Genomic DNA, 24,332 nt, shown 5'->3' on the forward strand with positions numbered 1-24,332 from the left:
AAAAGGAAAAATTCCCCCGACAATGAGCCCAAGCATACATCCAAATCAACAAAGCAATGGATTCACCAGAAAAAAAATTAAAGTTTTGGAATGGCCCAGCCACAGCCGAGACCTAAATCCAACAGAATATTTGTGGGGTGACCTGAAGAGGACTGTGCACAAGAGATGTGCTCGGAATCTGACAGATTTGGTGTGCTTTTGCAAGGAATAGTGGGAAAATATTACCAAGTCAAGATGTGCCCTGCACATAGACGCCTACCCACGAAGACTGAATGCTGCAATAAAACATGCTTCAACATGCAACCAGGCTATTTTATGTTTTTTTACTTTTTATATTTCTTCCCCTAACAGAGTTGTCTGTTTTTCAATTGAATTGTACAGGTAATATTTCACATTAAAGGTGGGAAAAGTTTTGAAATGATTTATTGTGGTCATTTTTTTATATCAGAAAAACCTGGCATTTTAACAGGTGTGTGTACACTTTTTATATCCACTGCATATACACATACATACTTACATATACGCATAGATGTGCTTATTCAATAAAGTTTATTTCTGAAGTAGAACAGCTACATTTATAGATTTTTCTGAATTCCAGTCTTCGTGGCTATCCTTTTGGTTCAGTACTCAGTGGTAATTCTTGTTTTATTTTATAAAACAAAGTCATAGCCATTCTTTCAGAAATATCAGAGACAGAAGCCAGGCCAGAGTGAATTTTTGATTACCTATCCACTGGTCCAAGTTGCCCTTAAATAGGGGATAGGGAGGAACTCTGTTTCACATGGAAGGGGAGCCTGTTCCATAGAACGGGAATTCTTTCTATCTCTTCAACATGTCCTCTTTATGTTGCAAGCAAAGTTTGTGCTTGTAGCTAAAATAAATTACATTAAATCAGCATCCAATTCTATAGAAAAACATTTAGTAAACTTGGTCCTTTTTCATGTAATTTAGTAGTAATTAAAAAAACATCTGTTGTTGAACCCAAACGTGTCAAGTCCTGACATCTGCTCAATGCAGTTTCCTATTCTTCTTTTGTTAATAAATTCACATTATTTTTATTAATCCTTAACAGCATCACTTTTATTCATAATAAATATACATAGGTTACTCCTCCTCTGCCTTTGTTATATTTGTCCATTAACTTGCTCTAAATTTCTTCTTATTATTGTTCTTCCATTTCACAAGTCCTCTTTTTATAACTATAGCCTTCCAGTTACTAGTTCAATATTCTCATCTTACTCCTTCCTGCTCCTTTTCATTTGAGACGACCTTTTCCAATATGTACACTGCCCCAATAATCTTTTCTCTCATTCTGTACCCTTATCCACTAGGCAATGTTGAAAGCTACTATGTATATTGTACAATACAGCATTACCCAATCTTTCCAATTTCATTTTGCAATTAATCTCTTTTATATATTTGTCCCTTTCATGCTTTCCCTTTCTCAAATGACTTATCTTCCTTCCTACATATCTCCCACCACCATCCACTCATCTTTTCTCCAGGTCCTGCCTGCTGCATTATCATAGATTGGTACTAGGCTATCAGCCCTAGGGCCTCTATACAAGCCTAGCCATAACTATTCCCTGGCTATTTCTTCCCACAGTATTTACTTCCCTGGACCCCTGTCTATCAGGGTGACTGACGTGATCCCCGGGGTGAATTTCCTATCTCCCATCCAATCATCAAGGTTCCTTTTGAAGACGGCCAAAAAGGCGCTCTGCTTGACATGTATGAGCAGTCTATTCCAGAGTCTGTGGAGTCTCTGGGTCAGGAACCTATCCCTCCAGCATGTTTTATTTATTGTGATGACACGGTTTAGATCCCTGGAGCGTGTCTCTCTGAGGGATTGGGATTTCTTTAAGTGTAGCATTTCCAACAGCTCTGGGTTTGACATGGCCTTGTATGTTGAGCAGAGATCGCCTCTGAGTAGACGATATGCGACAGAGTATAGGTGGAGTCATTTTAGACGGTCAGCATAGGGCATCTTCTTTAGGCCTGTGATTCTTTTAGTAAGGTATTTCGGCAGCCTTTCCAGTTGTTGCAGACGTCTTGAGAGGTACATACCAAACAGGGCATTGTATTCTATAATGGGTCTAATGAGGGATGAGTGCAGTGGGAGAATGACCTCCTTTTTTCTGGATGAAAAGCCCTTAGTGGTGACGTGTGCCACATACATGGATTTCCTGACTGTTGTGGTGATTTGGTTATCGAAGGTGAGACCACTGACCACCTGTGTCCCTAAATCTCTTATCACACTTTTGGTGTTTAGTGTACTGCCACCTATGTGGTAATTCATGGGTACATGTTTTTTTCCCCCAAGGGGATAACTATACATTTCTTGGCATGGCTCTGGCACCAAGCATCTGTTTCTGTAAGGCCCTTTTGTAGAATATCCACATCATTTGGGGATTTAATAATGGCTCCCAGTTTGCAGTCATCTGCGAACTTTGTTAGCCAGAGTCCCTTAGTGTTGGCTTGTACTTCAGAGAAATAGATGGCAAACAACAGCAGTCCCAGGACTGAACCCTGAGGTAGTCCCACTTGTCTGGAGCTGGATTTGGAGTTGGCTACTTCTACAGTGTGGGTTCATGCCCTCTTAATCTAATTACAGCCCAAGTCATTCACCATTTCTTTTAGTATCTTCTGTGAAATGTTCACTCCACCTCATGTTAGCATTCCCTCTTTTTTGAGGGGGATAATTTTTTCCTTTTGTATAATATGTCTTCCAAAATTATTGTTTGACTTTGGAAGTTGCCTACTTTTAATAGCTTTAATAGGTTCACAGGTACTTACTATGCTACTGATATGCAAGAATTTTAGCCTTATATTACCATGGTAGTTTTAGCTCTTATAATTTACATAAGCAACCAAGAGACAGGTAGGACAAAGATATGTTGCAACATTTACTTGTTGCTTATAATCATGATGGACATGGGTGCTAAACTGGGGTGGATTTGTGGTTTGCCATACATTTGCCCAAATTACATTTGAATAGCATAAGAGAAGTACTTTGCTTTATGTGTGAGTGGAAGACAGTTCCACGGAAGAGGTATTCTCTGTAACGCATACTTATCCCTCCAACATCTGCCATTTATGTTGCAAAAGAGACTGAAATCCCTTGACAGGATGTTCATGTTACCATGGGACTTACAAATATGTATGTAACAAGTCTGAGAGGATAGGATCTGTTGAGACTCTATACGTGAAACAGAGATTGCCTCTTACTAGCATGCATATGATACTACTGTGACAAGTGTTTGGATAGATACCAAATGGGGTACTACATTTAATGATCAGCTTGATGACAGCAGAGTACAGTAGAATGATTACATCCCTGGACACTACACTTTTAGATACAAGATGTATGATGAAAAAAGACTTCCTTATAACAGCAGATATATATGTTGACAGCTCACTGTTGCTGCACTTGCCCAGAATTCTGACTAAGGGATCAACTTTCTGGGGTGTATTGTCAATCTAACAGTTAGAAGGGAAGTCATGCTTGCCAAAGGATACTATTATATACTTACTGGAATTTAGTTTTATTCCACAGTTTTGACACCAGCAATTTGTTTATGAAAGGCACTCTTGGAGGATTTTGGTGTTCTCTAGGGAGTTTATGAGGACAGCAAGTTTACAGTTATCTGCAAACTTGGTCGGCCATAAACCATAAGCATTTGCTTTGACGTCTGAGAAATAAATGCCAAAGAGGAGTCACCCAAGGACTGAACCCTGGTGTACAGTGCTAGTGACAGGTCTTTTGGAGGAGGTAGTACCAAACACCCTAACTTCCTGAGTTCTACTTCCTTTAGTTGGGAGAGTTCATATATGACACCCAAGGGTGGGATGGTGTTAAATGCCTTTGCGAGATCTACATATGCTGTGTGTACTGATCTGTCCTCATCCCTTGCTTTAGTGACCTTTTCAAAGTCATCTAGGTTAAGTAAGCTTGATCTGCCCTTGACAAATCTGAACTGGCCTGGGTAGAGAGTTTGTCGTTTACCTATGTCCTTATTTATTACCTGTATAGGTTATCCAGCCCCACAGCGGTAGTATCCTCTGCTGTGGAGAACACTTTGAGGACTTGTTCTTGGGAGATTGGGAGGGGAGACAGGTGTAGATGCAGGTGTGTGATCTGGGAATATAGGAAGGGGGTGAAGTTTGAAACAAAACTGTAAGCTAGTAGACTAGCTATATACTCTATGTCTGACTATGTGAGATGGGTTCATAGGTGTACACTATGCTAACAACCACTAGGGCCCTTAAAAGCTTATTCATGCAACCCAAATGTGACCCACAAATTTGACTTGTATTTGATTTATAGGGGTGATTTACTGACTGCCCCTGTCCATCAGAGACACAGAAGCCAGACCGGGGTGAATTTCCGATTACCCATCCACTGGTCCAATTTGCCCTTAAATAGGGATAGGGAGGAACTCTGCTTAACTGGATGGCTTACTGGCTAGGCTTATTATGGCCTTTTGGAGCAGTTAGCGTAGTATTCACCTATGAACCCATGAGTACAAGTAATTGACAGAATATTAAAATCTCCATTTCCTTTAGTATTCAAACAGAGAACTGGTGAACAACACAGCTTTAGCTTTACTGCAATCTCCCACATGAATGACAACAGGTGTTTCTTAACATTTGATTTTGGCTTTTTTCCTGCATAATGCACATCTATGTTACTCTCAGTCACTTAACCCCAGAGTACTGCTCTTCCTTTCCTTATTTACCATTTATTTTTCTTTATATGTTTGAGGAATTCCCTCCCCCATGTTGGGTGGCGCAGCGGTTAACATTGCTGCCTCACAGCGAACGGTTCTCCGGTTCGATTCTCGACTGGGGTACCTTCTGTGTGGAGTCAGCATGCCCACCCTGTGCTTACGTGGGTTTCCTCCCACATTCCAAAGACATGCCTCTAGAGCATTTCTCCTTGGGCCTCCTCTGAAAATAGGATCTGTCCTAGTCGGACTTTCCCAGTCAACAAATGTTAAATAAATAAATAAAATTAATTAATGTTACTCTTATCCCTGCTAAATGGTAGCATGAACACTATGTCTCAATGCATGTTGCTATAGCAGCCCAAAGTACTTCAGAATCTCTTTTCCATTTATTATATTTATTAATGAATTCCTAGTTTATAAAAGGCAACCCATCTCCAATCTGTTTTACCTCAACAACTCTTTAGCATAGTACAATACGGAAACACATTTTTTTCAACAGTGTCTATAGGTACCCTCCTTTTACATCAGACAGGCATCCTGCTTCTATGCCAGTGACCCATTTCATATGTACGCAATTTCCTCTGAAAATGTTTTAGTTCCTGCTGTAGTATCTGCTCCAAATCCTTTTCCATCTTCCCAAATAATAAGTTACATTCTTGTGTGTTTATTGAAGTTTTGTTGACTGGGTTAGCCCTACTGGGCAAAGCCCATTTTTAAATTAGACTTGGGGAAAAGTACAGCAAGAAAGTATCACACAAAATTCAATATAAACATTTTGTAATTCATATTACTTATTGTAATGCAAATTAATAGAAGATATTCAGTATGTAAGACAACATTATTAGGACAACATAAACACATGTTGAAGCACATTACTTGTAAATCTTAGTTGTATTAACAGTCTATTAAAATGCAAATTAAACCCTTTTTGTTGCAGTTACCAGTCTATGTAACCCTTTCAAATCCAGCTACCAAATGAAAAAAACATGCTAGAAGGTTTATTTGTATTGAAAAAGTACAGTTGTGCACACTTACCATAAATGCAGATGTTCGAGTGTATTCACTGTTGCAGTCATCACTTGTGGGTTAACCCAGCTGGGAAGCCCTCGGCCGACCTGAATACCAGAGTAAAGGATTTCCCTCCAGCGTCAGCTGTTCAGGGACAGTGGCTGATGTCAGGTCATCAGGGCTATAAAGGGTGACAGCCGACACCATTCCATCAGTTTTTCTTGGCCTAACCAGTCAGAGGCCCAAGTAAATATGGTAAAGTAGTCCTGGTGGCTAAAAGCCACTGTTAGAAACTTGTGTCTCCCTAAAGAAAGAAGATATGAGGGGGAAGGAGGGTGGGAAACCAGGACTGCAACAGTGAATACACTCAGACATCTACATTTATGGTAAGTGTACACAACTGTACTATGTTCTTCATGTTTCACTGTTGCAGTCATCACTTGTGGGAAGATTCACAAAGCTGAGGAAGTGGGTGGAGGCATGTTATATAGGTTATGGGGATGCAGATGCAAATTCCTGCCCTGGTTTTGAAGAATGTAGGCAGCTGGTAGTGCTTAGTGAAAGTGTGGATACATGTCCATGTAGCAGCCTCCAGGATATCCTTGGTAGGAACCCCCTCTCAGGAAGGTTGTGGAAGTACAGGCTGCTCTAGTGGAGTGACACCTGATGCATTTAGGAGGACTCTTTCCATGGAAGGCACAGCAGAAATGTATGCAATGAAAGATCTATTTGGAAATGGTCTGCTTGGTAATGGGCTTCCCCCCTGCCCCAGGGATGAATGAAACCAGGAGCTGGTCAGTTTTTCTGACTGATTTGGTCCTGTCAAGGTAAAATCTCGGTTGTCTGTGTACATCCAGGGTATGCAGAATTCTTCTCCTTTACTGCTAGGCTTTGGGAAAAACGTAGGTAGGTGAATGGTCTGGTTAAGGGTTACCTCAGAAACCACCTTAGGCAAAAAGGTGGGATTGGTTCTCAGAGAGACCCTGCCTACGTAGAAGATGATGAAGGGCTCAGTGGCCATTAGGGTCTGGTGCTCAGATACCCTCCTAGCAGAGGTAATGGCTAGCAATAGAGCAGTTTTCCAAGAGAAATACTTGAGATCCGGCTCAAAAGGGGGTAGAGTCAACTTTTCCAAAACAAAGATAAGATCCCAAGCTGGTGCAGGTAACTTTCTAGGCAGTCTGATGTGAGCTACACTTCTGAGGAACTGTTTTAAGAGGTGCTGATAGAAAAAGGGTTGCTCCGCCTGGACATAGGCTGAGATAGCTGAAGCATGAGTCTTGATAGAGGAGTAGGACAACCCCTTTTCTAGAAGCTCTGCCAGGTAGTCCAGAACCAGTGGTAAAGTGGCACTGGCACTATCTGTGCCTCTGCAGCTGCATCAGTAGGTGAACCTTTTCCATTTTGCTGAATAAGGTTTTCTGGTGCTGGGTCTATGGGCCTCCTTAATGTCTAACACTTGCTTGCTGAGGGCTGCAGTGTTATCTGCCTTTCAGGAATCAACCATGCGGTTAACTTGAGAGTGGCAAGGCCTGGGTGCAGTAGCTTCCCTCTCTATTGTGTGAGAAGGTCTGTGGAGGGGGGTAGGAGGATGGGAGGGTACCTGCTCAGACTGAGCAGCATAGGGTACCAGTGCTGCCTCGGCCAGTTTGGGGCAATTAGGATGGACCTTGGCCCTTCCTCTCTGATCTTGATCAGCACCCTGGGAATCAGAGTGGTGGGACAGCATATACAAACAGGCTGCCCCAATGAAAGGAGAGGGCATCCACCCTCCAAGCTTCTGGGTGAAACTCTCTTGAGCAAAATTTTGTTAGCTGGCAGTTCTGGTAGCTTGCAAAAAGGTCTATGTCTGGTTTCCCCCAGAATTGACTGATCTGAAGGAAGGTTTCAGTGTGGAACTGCCACTCATGTGGATTCAGGAGATGTCTGCTTAATTGGTCTGCCAGGGTGTTTTGTTTCACTGGAAGGTATTGTGCCATCAGGTGCAGTCCCAGGTTTGAGGCGGACTGCCAGATTTTCATAGCTAAGTGACAGAGGGGGTAAGACTAGGTGGCCCCTTGCTTGTTGATGTACCACACGACAGTTGTGTTGTCTGTCTTGATTAAAAGGACTCCTGGTGACAGGAAGGTTAAAATTGCTCTGTGCACTGCCAGCATTTCTTTCAGGTTGATATGGAGACCCTGAACCTCCTGTTTCTAAAAGGCCCGAGTTTGCAGTGTTCCTTTGTGAGCTCCCCAGACAATGTCTGAGGCGTCTGTGGTTATGGTTTGGCCATGTGGCTGAAGGAGAAACGGGAGACCCTTGTTTAGGTTGCAAGCCTTGGCCCACTATAGGAACTCCTTTCCCAGACAAGGAATGAGAGGGAGTTGGTGATCCAGTGACTGGGAGTGTTGGCACCAGAGATTCCTTAGGTACCATTGTAATTTTCTCATGTGTAGCCTGGCAGGGGGTACTAGCAGGATGCAGGAGGCCATGTATCCCAGGGCTTGCAGGATTTTTCTGGCAGTGAGGTGGGTTTTGTGTGCCAGGTAGGTGAAGTTCCTGCAGGAGTTATTCCTTGATTTCTGCCTGTATGAGGCAGTCGTCGAGACAGGGATAAATGCGTATGCCCTTTTGTCTGCAAAATGCAATGACTGGAGCCAGACACTTGGTAAAGACTCTGGAAGCAGTGGATAAGCCAAAGGGCAGAGCAGAGAACTGAAAGTATTGAGACCCTGCTCTGAACCTCAGGTAACTCCTGCAGGACTGTCTGATAGGGATATGCAGGTAGACATCCTTCAGATCTAGGGTCACTAGCCAGGCTTGGGCTGGAACATAGGTAGTAATTTTTGCAGAGTCAGTATCTTGAATTTTGGAACTAGGAAGGACAGATTCAGGGCGGAGAGGTCTAGGATTGGATGCCAGGTGCCCTCTTTTCTGGGAACCAGGAACAGTCTTGAATAAAATCCTTTTCCAGTCTGCTCCTTTGGTACAGGTTCTACAGCACCCTGGGCATGAAGCTTTCTGATCTGACGAATAGCTTCTCTTCTCTGATTTGCAGGAATGTCTGGGCAATCTGACCTTTTTGGTTTCTCTTTGAAATAGAATCTGAAACATGATGGTAATAATTTTTAGGACCCACAGATCTGAGGTGATGGCCTGCCAGTTTTTTAGGAAGAGGGAAAGTTTTCCTCCTAGTCTGCTGGGTGACCTAAGGGGCAGAGGGGAGGGGAGAGAGTCATTGAGAGCCTTTGGAGAAGGGAGTTGGTTTAGAACTCCCTTGCCTAGGAACGGCAGTGGACCACTGCCTGGGTCTTTGTTGGCTATGGGACTAATGCCTATGGGTTCTGTCTCTGCGTCCCTTTCTCTGGACTGGTTTTGTCTGAGAGGAAAAGGACCAGTGTTTAGTGGGGAAGTTTCCCCAGAACCTGGGAGGTTGAACCTATAAGAAGTCCTTGACAGTTTGCATGGATCTGGTTTTGTCCTCCATTTTCTTAATGATCTCCTCCGCTTTAGGTCCAAACAACTGGCCTTTACCTAAGGGGGTGTCTAGCAGTTTAGATTTTACCTGGTCAGGCAAAGGCTGCTCCCTTAACCAGGCATACCTTCTGATTACTGAACCTGTGACTGCAGCCCTGGTAGAAGCTTCTAAGGCATCAAAACTACAATGCAAGGAATGTTTGGCTACCTGACAGCTAGACTGTATGAGGTCTGTTAATTCTCTGGTAGTGCTATTATTGTCAGGAATGGAAGATAATTTGTTTAATCAGTTCAAGGACATTTTGCTGGAATTTGAGCATATGGAATCGGCAATTTAATGCTCTTACAGCTAAAGTGGCTGAAGTGTATACCTTTTTTCCCATTCTGTCTAAAGCTCTGCTTTCTTTGTCAGCTGGAATGGGATTTCTAGATAAACTTGCCCTAGCTCCCTTAGGGCCTTGAGCAATGACTTCAGGGTCTGCAGTAGGGTTCTTGAAAAGATATTTGTGAGCGTTTTGCACCCTGTAATATCTGTCTGGTTTCCTGGGTGCTGGGAGGAGAGAATCTGGTGAAAGGGCAGATTCTAGAAAAATATCCTCCACTAAATCCTGGACAGGTGGAATGGCCAGAGGCTTATCCTGGGGCAGGTCAAGGAACTCTCTGTCTCTTTTAGACTGAGGGTAATCTTGGACCTTCCATTGAAAGTGTTCTCCAAGGGAATTTAAGGTTTCCCCAAAAGAAAGGTCCTGTGGGGGGGCACAGATGGAATGGGGCCATCACCATCAGAGTCCTCAAATGCTGCTAAGGACTAGTCATCAGTGTCGGACTCCTCAAGGACAGATTCTTCTGATACCTGGTCAGTGAGGGCCTCAGGGGAGGCATCCCTTTTTCTTTTGGCTGGGGTTGGAGGATGGGGCTGGCTTCCCCTAATAAGAGTTATCAAATCTTCTGCCATTCTGAACAGTTGCTGCGACTGAGGAGCAGGCTGGCTACGTGCAGATCAGTGGCTGGGTCCTTTGGGAGGGACCTTTTTGGGACTAGACTTAGGCTTGGGCCTGGATGGGTCAGTAGTCTTATACAAAGTGAGTTTAACCGGCGGGGTTGTAGTTGATCCGAGTCTGGCTTTGGTAGTCGGAAGTGTCTCAGTGGAAGCCGGTGCCTACAAAGCAGCTCCGGACCCGACCGTGTGAGGAAGCGGCAACATACCGGCAGAGTGAGGTGGATCCGGCAGTGTACTGGACTCAGAATGGGTCTCAGTAGAGGCCTGCAATGGTTCCTTAGCTGGTGCCAGCAGCTCCGAAGGTGCCTCACTGAGTTCAGCTGTAGCACTGAGTTGAAAAATACCAGACTTTTGACCTGAGTCTTTAGAGGGCCTAACTTTTAGAGGCCTAGCTCTGTCCTTTTCTTTCTTTTTTCTAGCTAATTCAGTAGCCAGTTGAGAAACCAACACCATATTGCGTTGAGAAAAAGACTTACAATTTCAGCTCTTCTTCGTATGGTTCTAACATTAAACAGGGCACAGAACAGACACCTGGGCACGTCGTGGTCTGGGCCTAAACAAGCGACGTAGAGAGAATGGAAGTCTCGGTGTGGGATCTGCTTTCCACAACTGAGACAATTACTGACTTTCTCTGGCACTGGTTAAAAGCAAGAAAATGTTCCCCAATGGGGTACTTAACTTTAGACAGTTTTCCTCACTCTGGCAACAGTGACCGACGGACTCTCAAAAGTGCTTTTCCTTCAGGCTCTACGGCAAGACAAGAAAGACTGATGTAATGGCGTCTGCTGTCGCCCTTTATATCCCTGACAACCTGATGTCAGCCACTGTCCCTGAACAGCTGACGCAGGAGGGGAATCCTTTACTCTGGTATTCAGGCCTGCTTAGAGCTACCCAGCAGGGATAACCCACAAGTGATGATGCAACAGTGAAACAAGAAGATCATCATTCATTCAGTAATTTTTAACAATATGTTAACGTCTGAACTATCAATGGCTTCATCTAAAATGTACCCATGAAATAAGGCAGTATTTAAAATAATGCAGACATGTTACCCAAACAGAGCATCTGTAACACTATCAGAGAAATTGCAGCATTATCCTCAAGAAGCTTTTGAAAAATAACACAGAAAAATTTAAAAATGAGTTATAAAGAAAACGTAATGTTCTAAAAGTTGATATCAAAGGTTATGATAACCTATCCAAATCTCGGAAGAAATGGAGAATGTCTGAATATTTGAAAAACAGACAAGGTTTCAGACCACCAAGCTTACTGAATCCCTAAATGAGTGCTTCCCCCTTCCCTCTTACTGTAATTATACTAACTTGTAGATTGTACAACTTCAGGGAAAAAGGAATACATGAATTTGCCCTCTCCCTGGCTGTTGTGTGAAGGCCGTAATTGAGGGCCAGTTAAACTACAGTGCTCCAGAATTAATCACTTTAGGGGTTCATGCAGTCACAAATTTCAGATATATTATATACAACAACCTTAAAAACAAATCACAAAAGAAAATCGGTGACATCTTTTTGGTAAGAAAAAGAAAAACAAATTTCAATAGCAGGAAAAAAAATAGTTCATAGGTAGGTACTAGGCTATTGGCCCTAGGGTCTATATAAGCCTAGCCAAAAAGGTACCCTGGCTTTCACCATCCAAGAAAATTATTTTCCTGTGCCACTGTCGAGCAGAGCCACAGAAGTGATCCCCGGGGTGAATTTCCTATTTCCCATCCAATTATCAAGATTTTTCTTGAAGAGTGCTAATGAGGAGCTTTGTTCGATATAGATAGGTCATTTGTTCCAGAGTATGGGGAGTCTCTGGGACCGGAATCTATCCCTCCAGCATGTTCTGTTTATTGTGGTAACCAGGGTTAGGTCCCTAGAGTATGTAGCTCGGATGGATTGGGATTTCTTTAAGTGGAGCATGTCCAAGAGCACTGGGTTTGACATAGCTTTGTATGTTAGGCAGAGATTGCCTCTGAGTAGGTGATATGCGACAGAGTAAAGCTGAAGTTTTTTGAGACAGTCTGCGTAGGGCATCTGTTTGAGGTCGGTAATCATCTTTGCGAGGTATTTCTGTTGCCTTTCCTGTTGTTGTAGAGGTCTTGTGAGGTACATTCCGAAAGGGGCATTGTACTCTATAATGGGTCTAATGAGTGACGAGTAGAGGGAACAATGACCTCTCTTTTCCTGGATGAGAAACCTTTTGTGATGAGGTGTGCCATGCAGAAGGATTTCCTGACTACTGTGGTGATGTGATTATCAAGAGAGACTACTGTCCACCTGTGTCCCAAGGTCTCATCACACTTTCGGTGTTAAGAAGACTACCACCTATGTGGTAGTTCATGGGTACAGAGTGTTCACCAAAGGGGATGACAATGCACTTTTTGGCACTGAGCTTGAGGCCATGGCTTTGACACCAGGCATCTGTCTCAATGAGGCCCTTTTGTAGTGCTTGCTTTAATGGTAAGCACTTTTTGTCTACAACATAACCATATGCACTTCTTTAGACTAACACAGTCATCAAAAACACATTTAAATAAACACCAAAAGACATCATCACATCATGTGTTCAACAAACACCAGTAAGGTATAAAACACACTAATATTGTAAAGAGCTTGCTTTTAAAAAACAGGTGATACTGACATTTTCAATTAAACTTGGATAGTCTAATGCACTGAATTTAAGTTGCTACCTTAGTCCACTTTTTTCCAACAATGTGCTTACACTACAGCCTCTCTCATCAGCATATATGATTTCTAAAACAAAAAATCTCAACTTGTGCAGCACTTTTGGAGCTATAGGAATGCTTGACTTTTACCTAAAAACTAATTTTACCTCATAACTAAACATTTCCTCTACCTCTGAGTTAATGAGACTCCAGAGTTAATGTATTTAGTTAGTAGGGGTAGTAGCAGTCTTGCTAAAGATAAATTTATAATTGTATTTGTTTGTAAATAAAATGTATAAGTTACAGACAGACCTAATGTCATTCGATATACAAAGGTTATTTAGTGATTCACTGCTACACACTCATGTCGTGAATCACGACTGGTTTCTAAACAGCTCTGCTTACCAAACAAGGTTGGCAGGCCACTAAATTACTATTTATCCTTGAGGTAGCTTGGCTGTAGGACATATAGTGCATCAGAATTGCTTATTTACATCATTGATTTGTTCCTGTTGTCAATCTCTGTATTCTTAACTGTTTCTACACTATACACTTTGCTGTTCTATTTTTTATTAATCATTGTATTCTTAGTATTATCAGCAAATTTTGAATTTGACCAAAGGTTATGACTGAAAATGTACATTTTAGAGGAAACCTCCTCTCACCCATTTTACAAGCACACAAATAAATAATAAAAAAAAAAAAAAAAAAAAAAAATTATATATATATATATGTACATAGGTAAGTACTAGACTATCTGCCCAAGGGCATTTATAAGCCTAGCCAGAATGTGTTGGCTTTCGCCATCCCCTTAGATTAGTTCCCTGTGCCTCTGTCCAGCAGAGACATTAGTTCCCTGCGCCACTGTCTAGCACAGCCACTGCAGTGATCCCCGGGTTAAATTTTCTGTTTCCCATCCACCCGTCAAGGTTTCTCTTGAAGAGTATTAGTTAGGGGCTCTGTCTGATGTACACTGGAATCCTGTTCCAAAGCACGGGGAGTCTCTGGGACAGGAATCTATCCATCCAGCATGTCCTACTTATCGTTGTGGTGAAGTTTATATCTCTAGAGCGTGTGGCTCTCTGGGATTTTTTTTAGGTGGAGCATGTCCATCAATTCTGGGTTGGACATGGCCTTGTATGTCAGGCAGAGATCACCTCTGAGTAAGCGGTATGCAACCAAGTAGGGCTGGAATTGCTTGAGTCGGGCTGCATAGGGCATCTGTTCGAGGCCAGTATTCCTCTTGGCGAGGTACTTTTGTGGTCTTTCCAGCTGTTGCAGGTGCCTTGTAAGGTACATTCCAAATGGGGTGTTGTATTCTAAGATGGGTCTAATGAGTGATGAGTAGAGAGGCACAATAACCTCTTTTGTTCTAGATGTGAACCCTTTTGTGATTAGGTGGGCCACATAGAAGGATTTTCTAATCACCTTGGCAATATGATTATCAAAGGAGAGATTACTATCTACTTGGGTCCCCAGATCCCTTATTACATTTTCTGTATTTAGGGGACTACCACCTATGTGGTAGTTCACGGGTACTTTATTTTTCCCAAAGGGGATGACTATGCACTTTTTGGCATTTAGCTTGAGGCCATGATTTTGACACCAGGTATCTGTCTCAGTGAGACCCTTCTGGAGGGTGTCTGTATCAGCCGGAGAATCAATTATGGCCCCTAGTTTGCAGTCGTCTGCATACTTGGTCAGCCATAGTCCTCCTACGCTTGCCTGTACCTCTGAGAAGTATATACCGAACAGGAGGGGTCCTAGGACTGAGCCCTGGGGGATGCCACTTGTAACCGGTTTAGAGTCGGACGTAGAGCCTGCAACTCTCACCATGTGGGTTCTATCCATGAGCCAGTTGGCAACCCATCTCGTGACGTAGGGGTTTATGTTCAAGCTGGTGAGCTTGTCTATAATACTAGAATGGGGAATGGTGTCAAAAGCTTTTGCGAGGTCTAGGTAGGCTGTGTGGACCTCCTTTCCCTCGTCTAATGCCTTGGTAACGGTCTCAAAGAAGTCCACCAGGTTTAGGAGGCATGATCTGCCGTTAAAGCCAAACTGGGTAGGGTCCAAGGTTTGGAGGTTCCCAATGTCTCTGTTAATGAGTTCCACAATGCGCTCCATAGCCTTGCAGACCAGGCTAGTCAGGCTTATAGGGCGATAGTTCCCGGGGTCCATTGTGGCTCCACCTTTGTGAAGTGGGATAACTGTTGCTGTGTTCCACTCTGTAGGTACGTAGCCTGTAGAGAGGCTGAGTTTGAACTGTGTGTTTAGGTGAGGGGTTAGTTCATTTTGGAGCTCTTGTAAAGCACTGCCTGGGACACCGTCTGGTCCCATTGAAGCTGTGTTTTTGGCTTTGGATAGAGCTGTTTTAACATGTCTGTCGGTGATTGACGGGGCCCTATATTCTTCTGGTATGGTTATGGGCCCTTTAGGGGGTGAGAGGAAGGTGAAATTTGCACTAAACCTGTCTGCCAGAATGTTGGCAATATCAGTCGGTTCAGTGTATTTTGTGCCATTCTGCACTAACAAAGAGCAGATCTGAGAGTTTCCACATAGGTTCTTGACATAGCTAAAGAACGCTTTATGGTTATCTTTGGAGTCATTGGCAATTTTTTTTTTCGAACTTAGCCTTGTTTGATTTAATATGGGATCGTAGTTTCTTGCTGATACTGATCAGGGATGTCTTTCCTTCTTGGGATTTTACTCTTTTCTGTACTAGTTTCCTCCTTCTGTTGTATAGCTTGTTTATGGCAGGGGTCCACCAGACTGGTTTCCTTTTATTGGAGGAGTGAGTCTTGGTTTTACTTGGGATAGCACGATCCATGCATTCTTGCAGATGCTCACAGAGTACCTCTGTAAAGGTTTCAGCAGCTTGTCAGCATTGTCCTTTAGCATGGGGGCTGTGAACCTTTCCACCTCGGTCTTAAGTAATGTGAAGTTTGCTTTTGAAAAATTTTTCACGATGCTTTCCTTGATTGGGGGTGGGGGCAGAATGTGGATATCCAGAATGATTAGTCTATGGTCTGATCTAACCAGCGAGGGGTTGACCTCTGGTGTGGAACACCGGTCACCCATGTTGGTGATGACCAGGTCCAATATGTTGTTCCCTCTGGTGGGGGTATTAACCAGTTGATCCAGGGCATTCGAATTTATAAATTCTAGAAAGTGTTGGGCAAGGGAGTTAGTACTTGAGTAGTTCTCCCAGTTTATGTTTGGGTAATTGAAATCACACAGTATTAGGGTGTTTGGTAGGACCTTCATATTTCCCAGTGTCTCCAGAAATGCAGAATGGGGGTCCTGGGTCATGGTGGGTGATCTGTAACAAGCTACAATTTGGACTGCAGTTTTGCCCATTGTTAGTATATATAAATAAATGAATGAATGAATGGATTAATAAATAATTAAATAAAGAAATGAATCAATGAATGCATATAAATCACTGAACAAAGACAATACCTTTTGCTTTGGCTGACAGAGCTGTGAATGATATAATCCGTACAGTAAATAGAGGCCACCTACACGGATCTGGAAAGAATACGGAGGTAAAATATACTGGCAGGCCAAAGTTAAGGCTTCTTGTGTAAAGTTGTTTTTCTCCAAGTCACCCATTTTACCACTAAAAGTGTAAAACAGAAAAAGAATGTTAATATTCTGATGAAACTATTTTTTGTATTTTTGACTGTCTTATCAACTTGTGCATCTCCACTTTTATGGACACCCACAATGAAAAGCAAAAGCACACAGACGGATGTGAATCAACAAAGTAAATATTTTGCTTGGTTAGCATTATACCATTGAGGTAGAAATAAAAAAATGCAGAAAAACACATTATAGCACACATTTTGAACAGACTACAGTGTCACGATAATCTTTAAATATTAACCCCTTTCACTCTCCAGTGCAGAATAATTTGTAATCCACTGCATTTGTGTCTTAAGATGATTGACATTTACAAGGACACTTAATAATGACATTTTCTGGTGATACCATTCAAGGTTTTCAAAAGATATAAAGCATGTTCTATATATGAATACATTAATAGCCGTTACATTTTCCTTAATGTGTAAGTAAATAGGTTATAATTAAAACTCTGTTAACAGGAGTGCTTGCTGAACATGTTTTAAACAACTGTTATTCCAACGTTTTAAAACTCCTGCCACACAAGGCATCTTACAGCAACAACTCCCAATACACTGAATGCAAGCAAGATATACTTCTACAACTGCTGAGTTAAATCACAATTAGGGTTAACTGTAATGTCTAAACAATTGTAAAGAAATTAGATAATTGCCAAACTGTTAAATTAACAGTTTGGAAAATATGTAGAAGTCATTTTTTGGCAAACTGTTAATTTAACTCAGTTAGTTTCTTTTCAGGCTGCCCTTGTATGAAATAGGTGACTGCATCACGAGGGGCAGGGTTGGGCTGTAAACACTGAAAATCTTTCCTTGCTAGGATGACAGTGAGTACAAAATTACCTTCATGGCTGCCTGGATGACATTATCCCTCAGACAGTGTGTATGCATGACCAAGGGAAGGCTGGATGAACTGCAGGCATGGTAGAAAAAATGACCCAGAAAAAAAAAGAATAAAACAAACAGGTTGGCAATTACTTAATTGATTTACTACTGTTTAACAATCAATACAATGGGTGAAAAGGTCACACAGAAAAGCCAAAAAGCTAGCAATAAAGAGCCCCTCCTCCCCGGAAAAACTTCACAGACTTCACTGTGTGACACTTTAAACCTCCACTGAAGCAGGTCCATGACATATTACAATTAAAACTAATTAGTACCTGTCTGAAGAGTGATGCAAGTACCTCATGCTTGGATGCTATAATTAATTCAGGACATTGGGAGGTATTGCTGTAAGACTTCTGTGCCCAGCTGGAGTTTTAAAACTTGCATCTTCTTGTGCCCCCAAGCCAGGATGACAATCTGCACATACAGAGTGCCTCTCATTCCCTCCACCTTTCCCAGGCTGACTGGCTTGTTTCCTATAGACAGATGCCTTCAGCCTGGGATGACAATTTGCAAGGTCTTCAACCATCCTTAGGTCAGGAAAGGAGACTGAGGTGTTCCACCCTTGCATTATCTGTTTATAACCTTAAAGATTTTTTTTATATGCCGTAGAACTTCCTAGTGGTCAGGGACATGCAATGACAAACACTCCCAGTCATGAAGCACTGATGTCTGTTCTATCCTCTGTGTGCACCATTAAAATTGCTCTCTAGCCTCTGCTAGACAGAAATACTGTGTCATAAAAACACCCTCTCTCTTTGTCTTATAATAAAACATGTAAAATAGATCTTGTTCAACAAAAGAGTTATCACAGGCATGATGACACATGCAAACCCTCCTTGCAGAATAATAAAACTTTTATATAACTTTGGCATTTGATTTTAAAGCTTTTACATAATATTAATACAGTTTCCATAGGTACAAGATACTGCTTTGTGAAGCATTTCACAGCTTTATCTCGGACAAGTACACCCCATATGAAAGAATACATTTACCTTAAGGAGGACGATAATCTTAAAATACAACATTAATGGCATAAAATAAGGTGTGTGTCTGCCTTGGTCACCTTGAGTTGGCTAAAACAGACCATCCTACAGATAACTATCCTACCATGGAGAGATGACAAGCGGTGTCTTGTAAAAAAAGTTATGTTCTTACCATAACGTTCCATGTGAGTTGTTCATCTCACCTTTGTTCTTACAAGTGGGAACGGAGCCGATCCATCGGCTCCGAGTCGGCCACTTTCCAAGCTCAAGATCTCTGAGTAGCTCGAGGTACAGTCCCTATCCCATGATGCTCTCTGACTAACCTCAGATCTAGTTTGCTGAACCTAGCAAGAAAGAATACCACTAAACATACCAATATGCCAAAAATATACACACGTATACATATATTTACAATTTGCTAACAAATACTCTGGCTGGAGTACAGGAAACCAGTTAGACCAACCAGACCACCAGTCATACCCATTCTTCAAGAACCTGGAGGGGGAAGGTCGAAGGAAGTGTAAGAACAAAGGTGAGATGAACAACTCACACGGAACATTATGGTAAGAACATAACTTCTTTATGTGAAGTTGTTCAATGTCGCCGTTTGTTCTTACACGTGGGTAGCGTCCCAAGCACCCTAATCCTGGGTGGCTCACGGGAGTACATTCCTGAGAACAGTGGAACCAAAGGAAGCCCTGTCCCTGGAGGCCCTGTCAAATTTGTAATGAGTGATAAACGTATGAGGTTTGAACCAAGTAGCAGCTGCATAAAGTGTCCAAAGACAAATGGGCTGCATGAGCCAGAGATGTAGACACAGCCCTGGTGGAATGTGCTTTCACTCTATGCTCTAAAGGTTGGTTGATTGATGAATATTGTCAAAGGAAAAAACTTCAAAGACCAATACACGTAAGGTTCAGATAAGGCACATTTAATAGCTTGCTGCAAGGAGACAAAAACATGCAAATACAGGATTTTGCCTAACTACTAACAGGAAGTATGCTATTCTTATACTGTTCTACAAGACATTGCCTTCTATGGTTGACATAATCAAACACAACTTTCAGTACTGTTCTATAGCAGATGTTACTCAGATTTTCTGCTGACATGACTGGATTTATGAAAAACTGTTGAGAAAAACAACCTGGCCTTGGTGGGCTCTAGCCCATTACAAGCTTCTATTGTGTAGTTCTAATACACGTGTTACATTTCAGGGTACTTTTCTAGCTTAGGCACAAGCAAATGCTGATTGCAGTTCATATTTTCAAGCAGTCTTTGTTCTGATTATCTATAGCTTCTGCAGCTGTGTATTTTCTCACAGCACAAGCGGAACTCCTTGTCTAAGTCTCATAACATTAATACAAGTGATACATCTATTCATTATTTTCCTGACACAAGCAGAAATTATCTGCTTCCCTGTAAATTTCCAAAGTATAAGCAAAGATTATAGCTGCGCATATTTCATGACAATACAAGGTTAGAAAGCTTCTGCAATTTGTACAGATATTATGCAGTGTGAAATAGAATAAATGTGTTAACCCTTTTCAAGCCTTAAATGCACTAAGCATATTACTAATACATATTTTTCTGACATTTCCCCCTTTTAATACTTTTATTCTACTTTCAAAATAAGCATAAACAGTTTTTTTTCTTCTCCTAACCTCTTCCCACTTAGGATTTGCAGTTAAGAGTGTCATTCAATTTAAACTTATGAAAGCATTTTCAATCTTTTAACAGTTCTTCAAACTCAGTACTTTGATATAAGGTTTCAGAAACTGACATGTCTATAAAGTCTTTAATCAGTCTTTTCATGCAGGGGATGCTACAGTAAACACATACTCCCAAGTAGGATCATTCCTACACAAATGGCAATCAGGATGTTCATTAGGATAGTACCCCACCCCCCCCAAACCATTTCTGGAAAAAGTCTGTCAGTGGGTTTGGTCCTGGTTTGGTCATGGCCGACACTTGCTGAATTACATCAAGGTGATTGTCTATCTCGTGTTTATGGTCAGGAATATATGAACAGCACTCCTCCTGGATTAAAGCGCAAGTACCGCCTCTCGCTGCCAGGGTGAAGTCGAGAGCCATGCAGTTTTGAAGCACTACAGTTCTCATGGCATTCAGTTCATCAGTCACCAATTCTAGAGTGGAAAAAGTTGCATTGCTCATTATTTCGAGATGTTTAGACAGTTTTCTCAGCTCCCAGATAGATTTCACTGCTCCATATGCTGGTAATATGCCTGCCCATGATAAAACACTATCACTCAAGTCCATGTGTGTCAGTCCATTGCCTATAGAATGATGGTTTTTCCAACGCGCATCGATTTGCCCCACTGGATTTACAGGTTTCTTGACGACTTGTCGGACATTCCGAATTTTTCCTCGAGGCAAAACTGCAGTGTGTCGTATGGCCGGGACCAGGTAGCCCAAAAAACAACTGCCAGACCAATTCTCAGGTAACCACTTGTATGCTTTTCTGCCACATACAAAATAACAGTCCTCTACTTTAGTAGTAACTTTGCTATGAATATACACTCGCCCTGCATGAAATATTTTTCTATCAATTATAGACAGTTGTTTATAGAGAAAATAATTATGTTTTACTTCATCAATTGTTTTGTCCATCAATTCAAGAAATGAATCATAGTTTGTATTACAATACAAACCTGCATTGTTAGTTTTAGTGTAACATTTATAAGGAACAGTCACATTGCAATTGCTCCAACCCACCTGAACAGTATAATTTTTATAAAAACACACAGTTCCCTTTTGTGGAATAGACAAGTGCAATGCTATTTTATCTTGTGATGTAATGGTTGAGGTATCATAAATCAAGTTTTCCCAGGTCTCATTGATCCCTAGGGGGACTGTAGTCATTAATAACCCCCCATATGCTGTCCGCAAAGCTGTGTAAATCCAGCAATTCAAAACATTGAAAGTCTCGGCATACACATATTTAATTACCTGGTAAGTGTTGAAGTTTGGGTGCCAGTCTATGAGCAACGCTTCACGTTTATTCAGTTCAGTTTGTGTGGCTGGAAAAAGGAATGGCCACAACAAAAAGATTATTGTCACTAGTACAGTTAACAGGATGATTATGCAATACTTCTGAGGAAATGGTTGTTCTGCATTCCTGTTTTTTCTGGATTCTATCATTTTTGCTCTTGACATGTGACAAGATTTTTGTCCAGTTCAAAGTTCTTAACTAGTTTGCAGTGCGTCAAGTGGATCCACGAGGCACGCTCTGTGATCTTGACTGCAGTGAGTGTCGACAGAAGCACTTGATATGGACCTTCCCACCTTGGTGACGTCCAATTCTTCTTTTTTATTGTCTTCACCCAGATCCAGGTTCCTGGAGCCACTGCCACTTCTGATGGTCTGGTTTGTTCTTTATCTGAAACAGAATTTGACTGCAACAGATGTTTAGAATTCAACAAATTTCTCATATACTCTGCTAGTGTAGAGTTGGCTTCCCGGTCTGCGGGCATGAGAGGTTTCCACTGAGGTATATAATAAGCCCTTCCAAATAGTTTTTCAAAAGGAGTCGATCCTTTTGCATTCGGAACAGTTATCATGCTGAACAGTGCCAGGGGCAGACAGTACACCCAATTTCTCTGTTTCTGCTATTAACTTTCTTAGCTTACTCTTTAAAATCCCATTATGTCTCTCAACTAACCCTGCAGATTGCGGATGATATGCACAATGATTTTTTAAAGAAATACCAAAATGTTTACTTAACTGCTGTATGGTTTGGTTTACAAAGTGTGTACCGTTGTCACTGTAGATCCTTTCCGGAATGCCGAATCTAGGGATGATTTCTTTAACAAGGATTTTTGCTACGGTAGCCGCATCTGGATTTTTAGTCGGAAAGGCTTCCATCCATCTGGAAAACATATCTATAATGACAACTCAATATTTCTTATTTTCACATTTGTTCAATTCTATGAAATCCATACAGATAGTATAAAACGGATACGGTGGTGTAGGGAAACTCCCTTGCTTGGGCTTTAACACCCCTTGTGCATGATGTTTGTTACAAACGTGGCACATCAAACAAAATTTTTTAGAGTAGTTTGTAAATCCGTACATTGTGAACACTCGGTTCACCAACTGTACCATCCCCCCTGTTGAGACATGGCATTGCCCATGGTTCAACAAATCTGCATATCTAAACAAATTAGATGGTAATATCGGTTTCCCTTCTTTAGAGATGTACAGCCCCTTTTCGAGAATTGCTCCTCGTTTTACCCATCTTTGTTTTTCAGCTTGCATAGCGAGTGTCTGCATTGTCTTTAACATTTCTAAGTCTAAAATCTCAAAGGGTTGTAATTCCTCATTCAAAAGAAATACTTCTGAAGCTGTCTGTTTTGCAGCTGTATCAGCTCTCGCATTACCTTTTGAAGTCCTATCCTGTTGCTTGGTATGAGCTGTGCATTTACAAATAGCTACTTTCTGAGGTAACTGAATAGATTCTAAGAGATCTAGAATAAACTGTGCATGATTAATAGGTTTTCCAGTAGATGTTATCATTCCTCGTTTTTTCCACTGTTGCGCAAAAACATGTACAGTAGAAAAAGCGTACTGGCTGTCAGTAAAAATGTTCTCACATTTACCCTTTGCTAAGGTACATGCCCGTGTCAAGGCAATCAATTCTGCTGCATGTGCAGATAAACTGTGTGGTAACGGTTTGGCTTCTATAATCTCAGTATCAGAAACTACTGCATATCCTACTAGGTTCTGTCCTGCAGGACCCCTTTTGCACGAGCCACCCACGTAGTATGTCACCTCGGCATCATCCAAGGGGACATCTGTGAGATCTTTTCTAGGCAGTGTCTTTTGCTTAACCACCTGCAGGCAGCTGTGTGGTGTGCCATCTGCAGGGGTTGGGAGCAAGGTAGAAGGGTTCAAAGTCATGCATCGTTCAATTGTCATATGAGGTTGGCTCAACAATATATTCATACAGGAAAGATGCCTATCAGGGGAAAGATATGCTACCTTCTCTTGCAGTAAAATAATTGCGACTGCATGAGGCACTCTCAATGTGAGAGAGTGGAACAAAACTACTGAGGCCGAAGCCTGTATTGCCATTGCAGCTGCAACTACTGCTTGTACACAGTGGGGTAAAGACCATGCCACTGGGTCTAGTTGTGATGAATAATAAGCAATAGGGCGTTGCTTGTCCCCATGCTGCTGTGTTAACACTGATGTCATATAACCTTGCTTACAATCTACAGTTTGGAAAAAAAACGTTTATGATAGTTTGGTAATCCTAAAACTAATGAGGACGCTATTAACTGTTTCAGTTTGCAGAAAGCAAATTCTGCTTCTGGTGTCCATTGTAACAAATCCTGTGCTGCCACAGGCTTTTTATATATCAGGTTAGTCAGCAGTGCAGATTCTAAGGCATAGCTTGGAATCCAGCTCCGGCAAAAATTAGTCGTACCCAGGAAGGACATCATTTCCTTCTTGGTAGTGGGTTTTGGTGCTTGCAAAATCGCTACTTTTCTGTCCTCATCTAATGTCCTACCTTCTTTGGATATTACATATCCTAGATATTTAACTAGTTTTTTCCAAAGCTACAGTTTATTTTTATTTACTTTATGTCCTTCAGTGGCTAAAAATTGTAATAGCGCTATGGTATCTTCTTTGCAATCTTGCTGGGTGGAGGCCGCCAGCAGGATATCATCAACATAAAGTAAAATCTGACTGCCTCTTGGTGGGGTAAATCCCGCCAAGTTGCTTGCCATTTCTTGTGAGAATATTGTCAGACTTTCACAATATCCCTGTGGTAGTCATGTATATATATACCTTTTCCCCTGAAATGTGAATGCAAACCAATATTGGCTGTCAGGGTGTATCGGTATCGAAAAGAATGCATTGCTGATACCTACTACAGAAAAATATTTCTGCTGAGGTTTTAAATCATTCAACAGGGTGTGTGGGGCTGGCGCTGTA

The 24,332-nt window shown here is 41.8% G+C and overlaps 2 protein-coding genes across 2 annotated transcripts in view; both read right to left on the reverse strand.

The window, feature by feature from the left end:
* Positions 1-24,332, reverse strand: part of SNAPC1 (small nuclear RNA activating complex polypeptide 1) — a 588,252-nt gene that overhangs the window by 534,659 nt on the left and 29,261 nt on the right. Inside the window, exon 2 of the mRNA XM_044074493.1 lies at positions 16,325-16,484. Within this exon, the coding sequence (XP_043930428.1) occupies positions 16,325-16,484 (160 nt within the window). The remainder of the gene's footprint in view (positions 1-16,324; positions 16,485-24,332) is intronic.
* HIF1A (hypoxia inducible factor 1 subunit alpha) overlaps positions 1-24,332 on the reverse strand; it is a 1,533,321-nt gene that overhangs the window by 55,758 nt on the left and 1,453,231 nt on the right. The window lies entirely within an intron of this gene.

Source organism: Protopterus annectens, chromosome 6.part0, assembly GCF_019279795.1.
Source record: "Protopterus annectens isolate FY-2018-M chromosome 6.part0, PAN1.0, whole genome shotgun sequence".
Classification (NCBI taxonomy): domain Eukaryota; kingdom Metazoa; phylum Chordata; order Ceratodontiformes; family Protopteridae; genus Protopterus; species Protopterus annectens.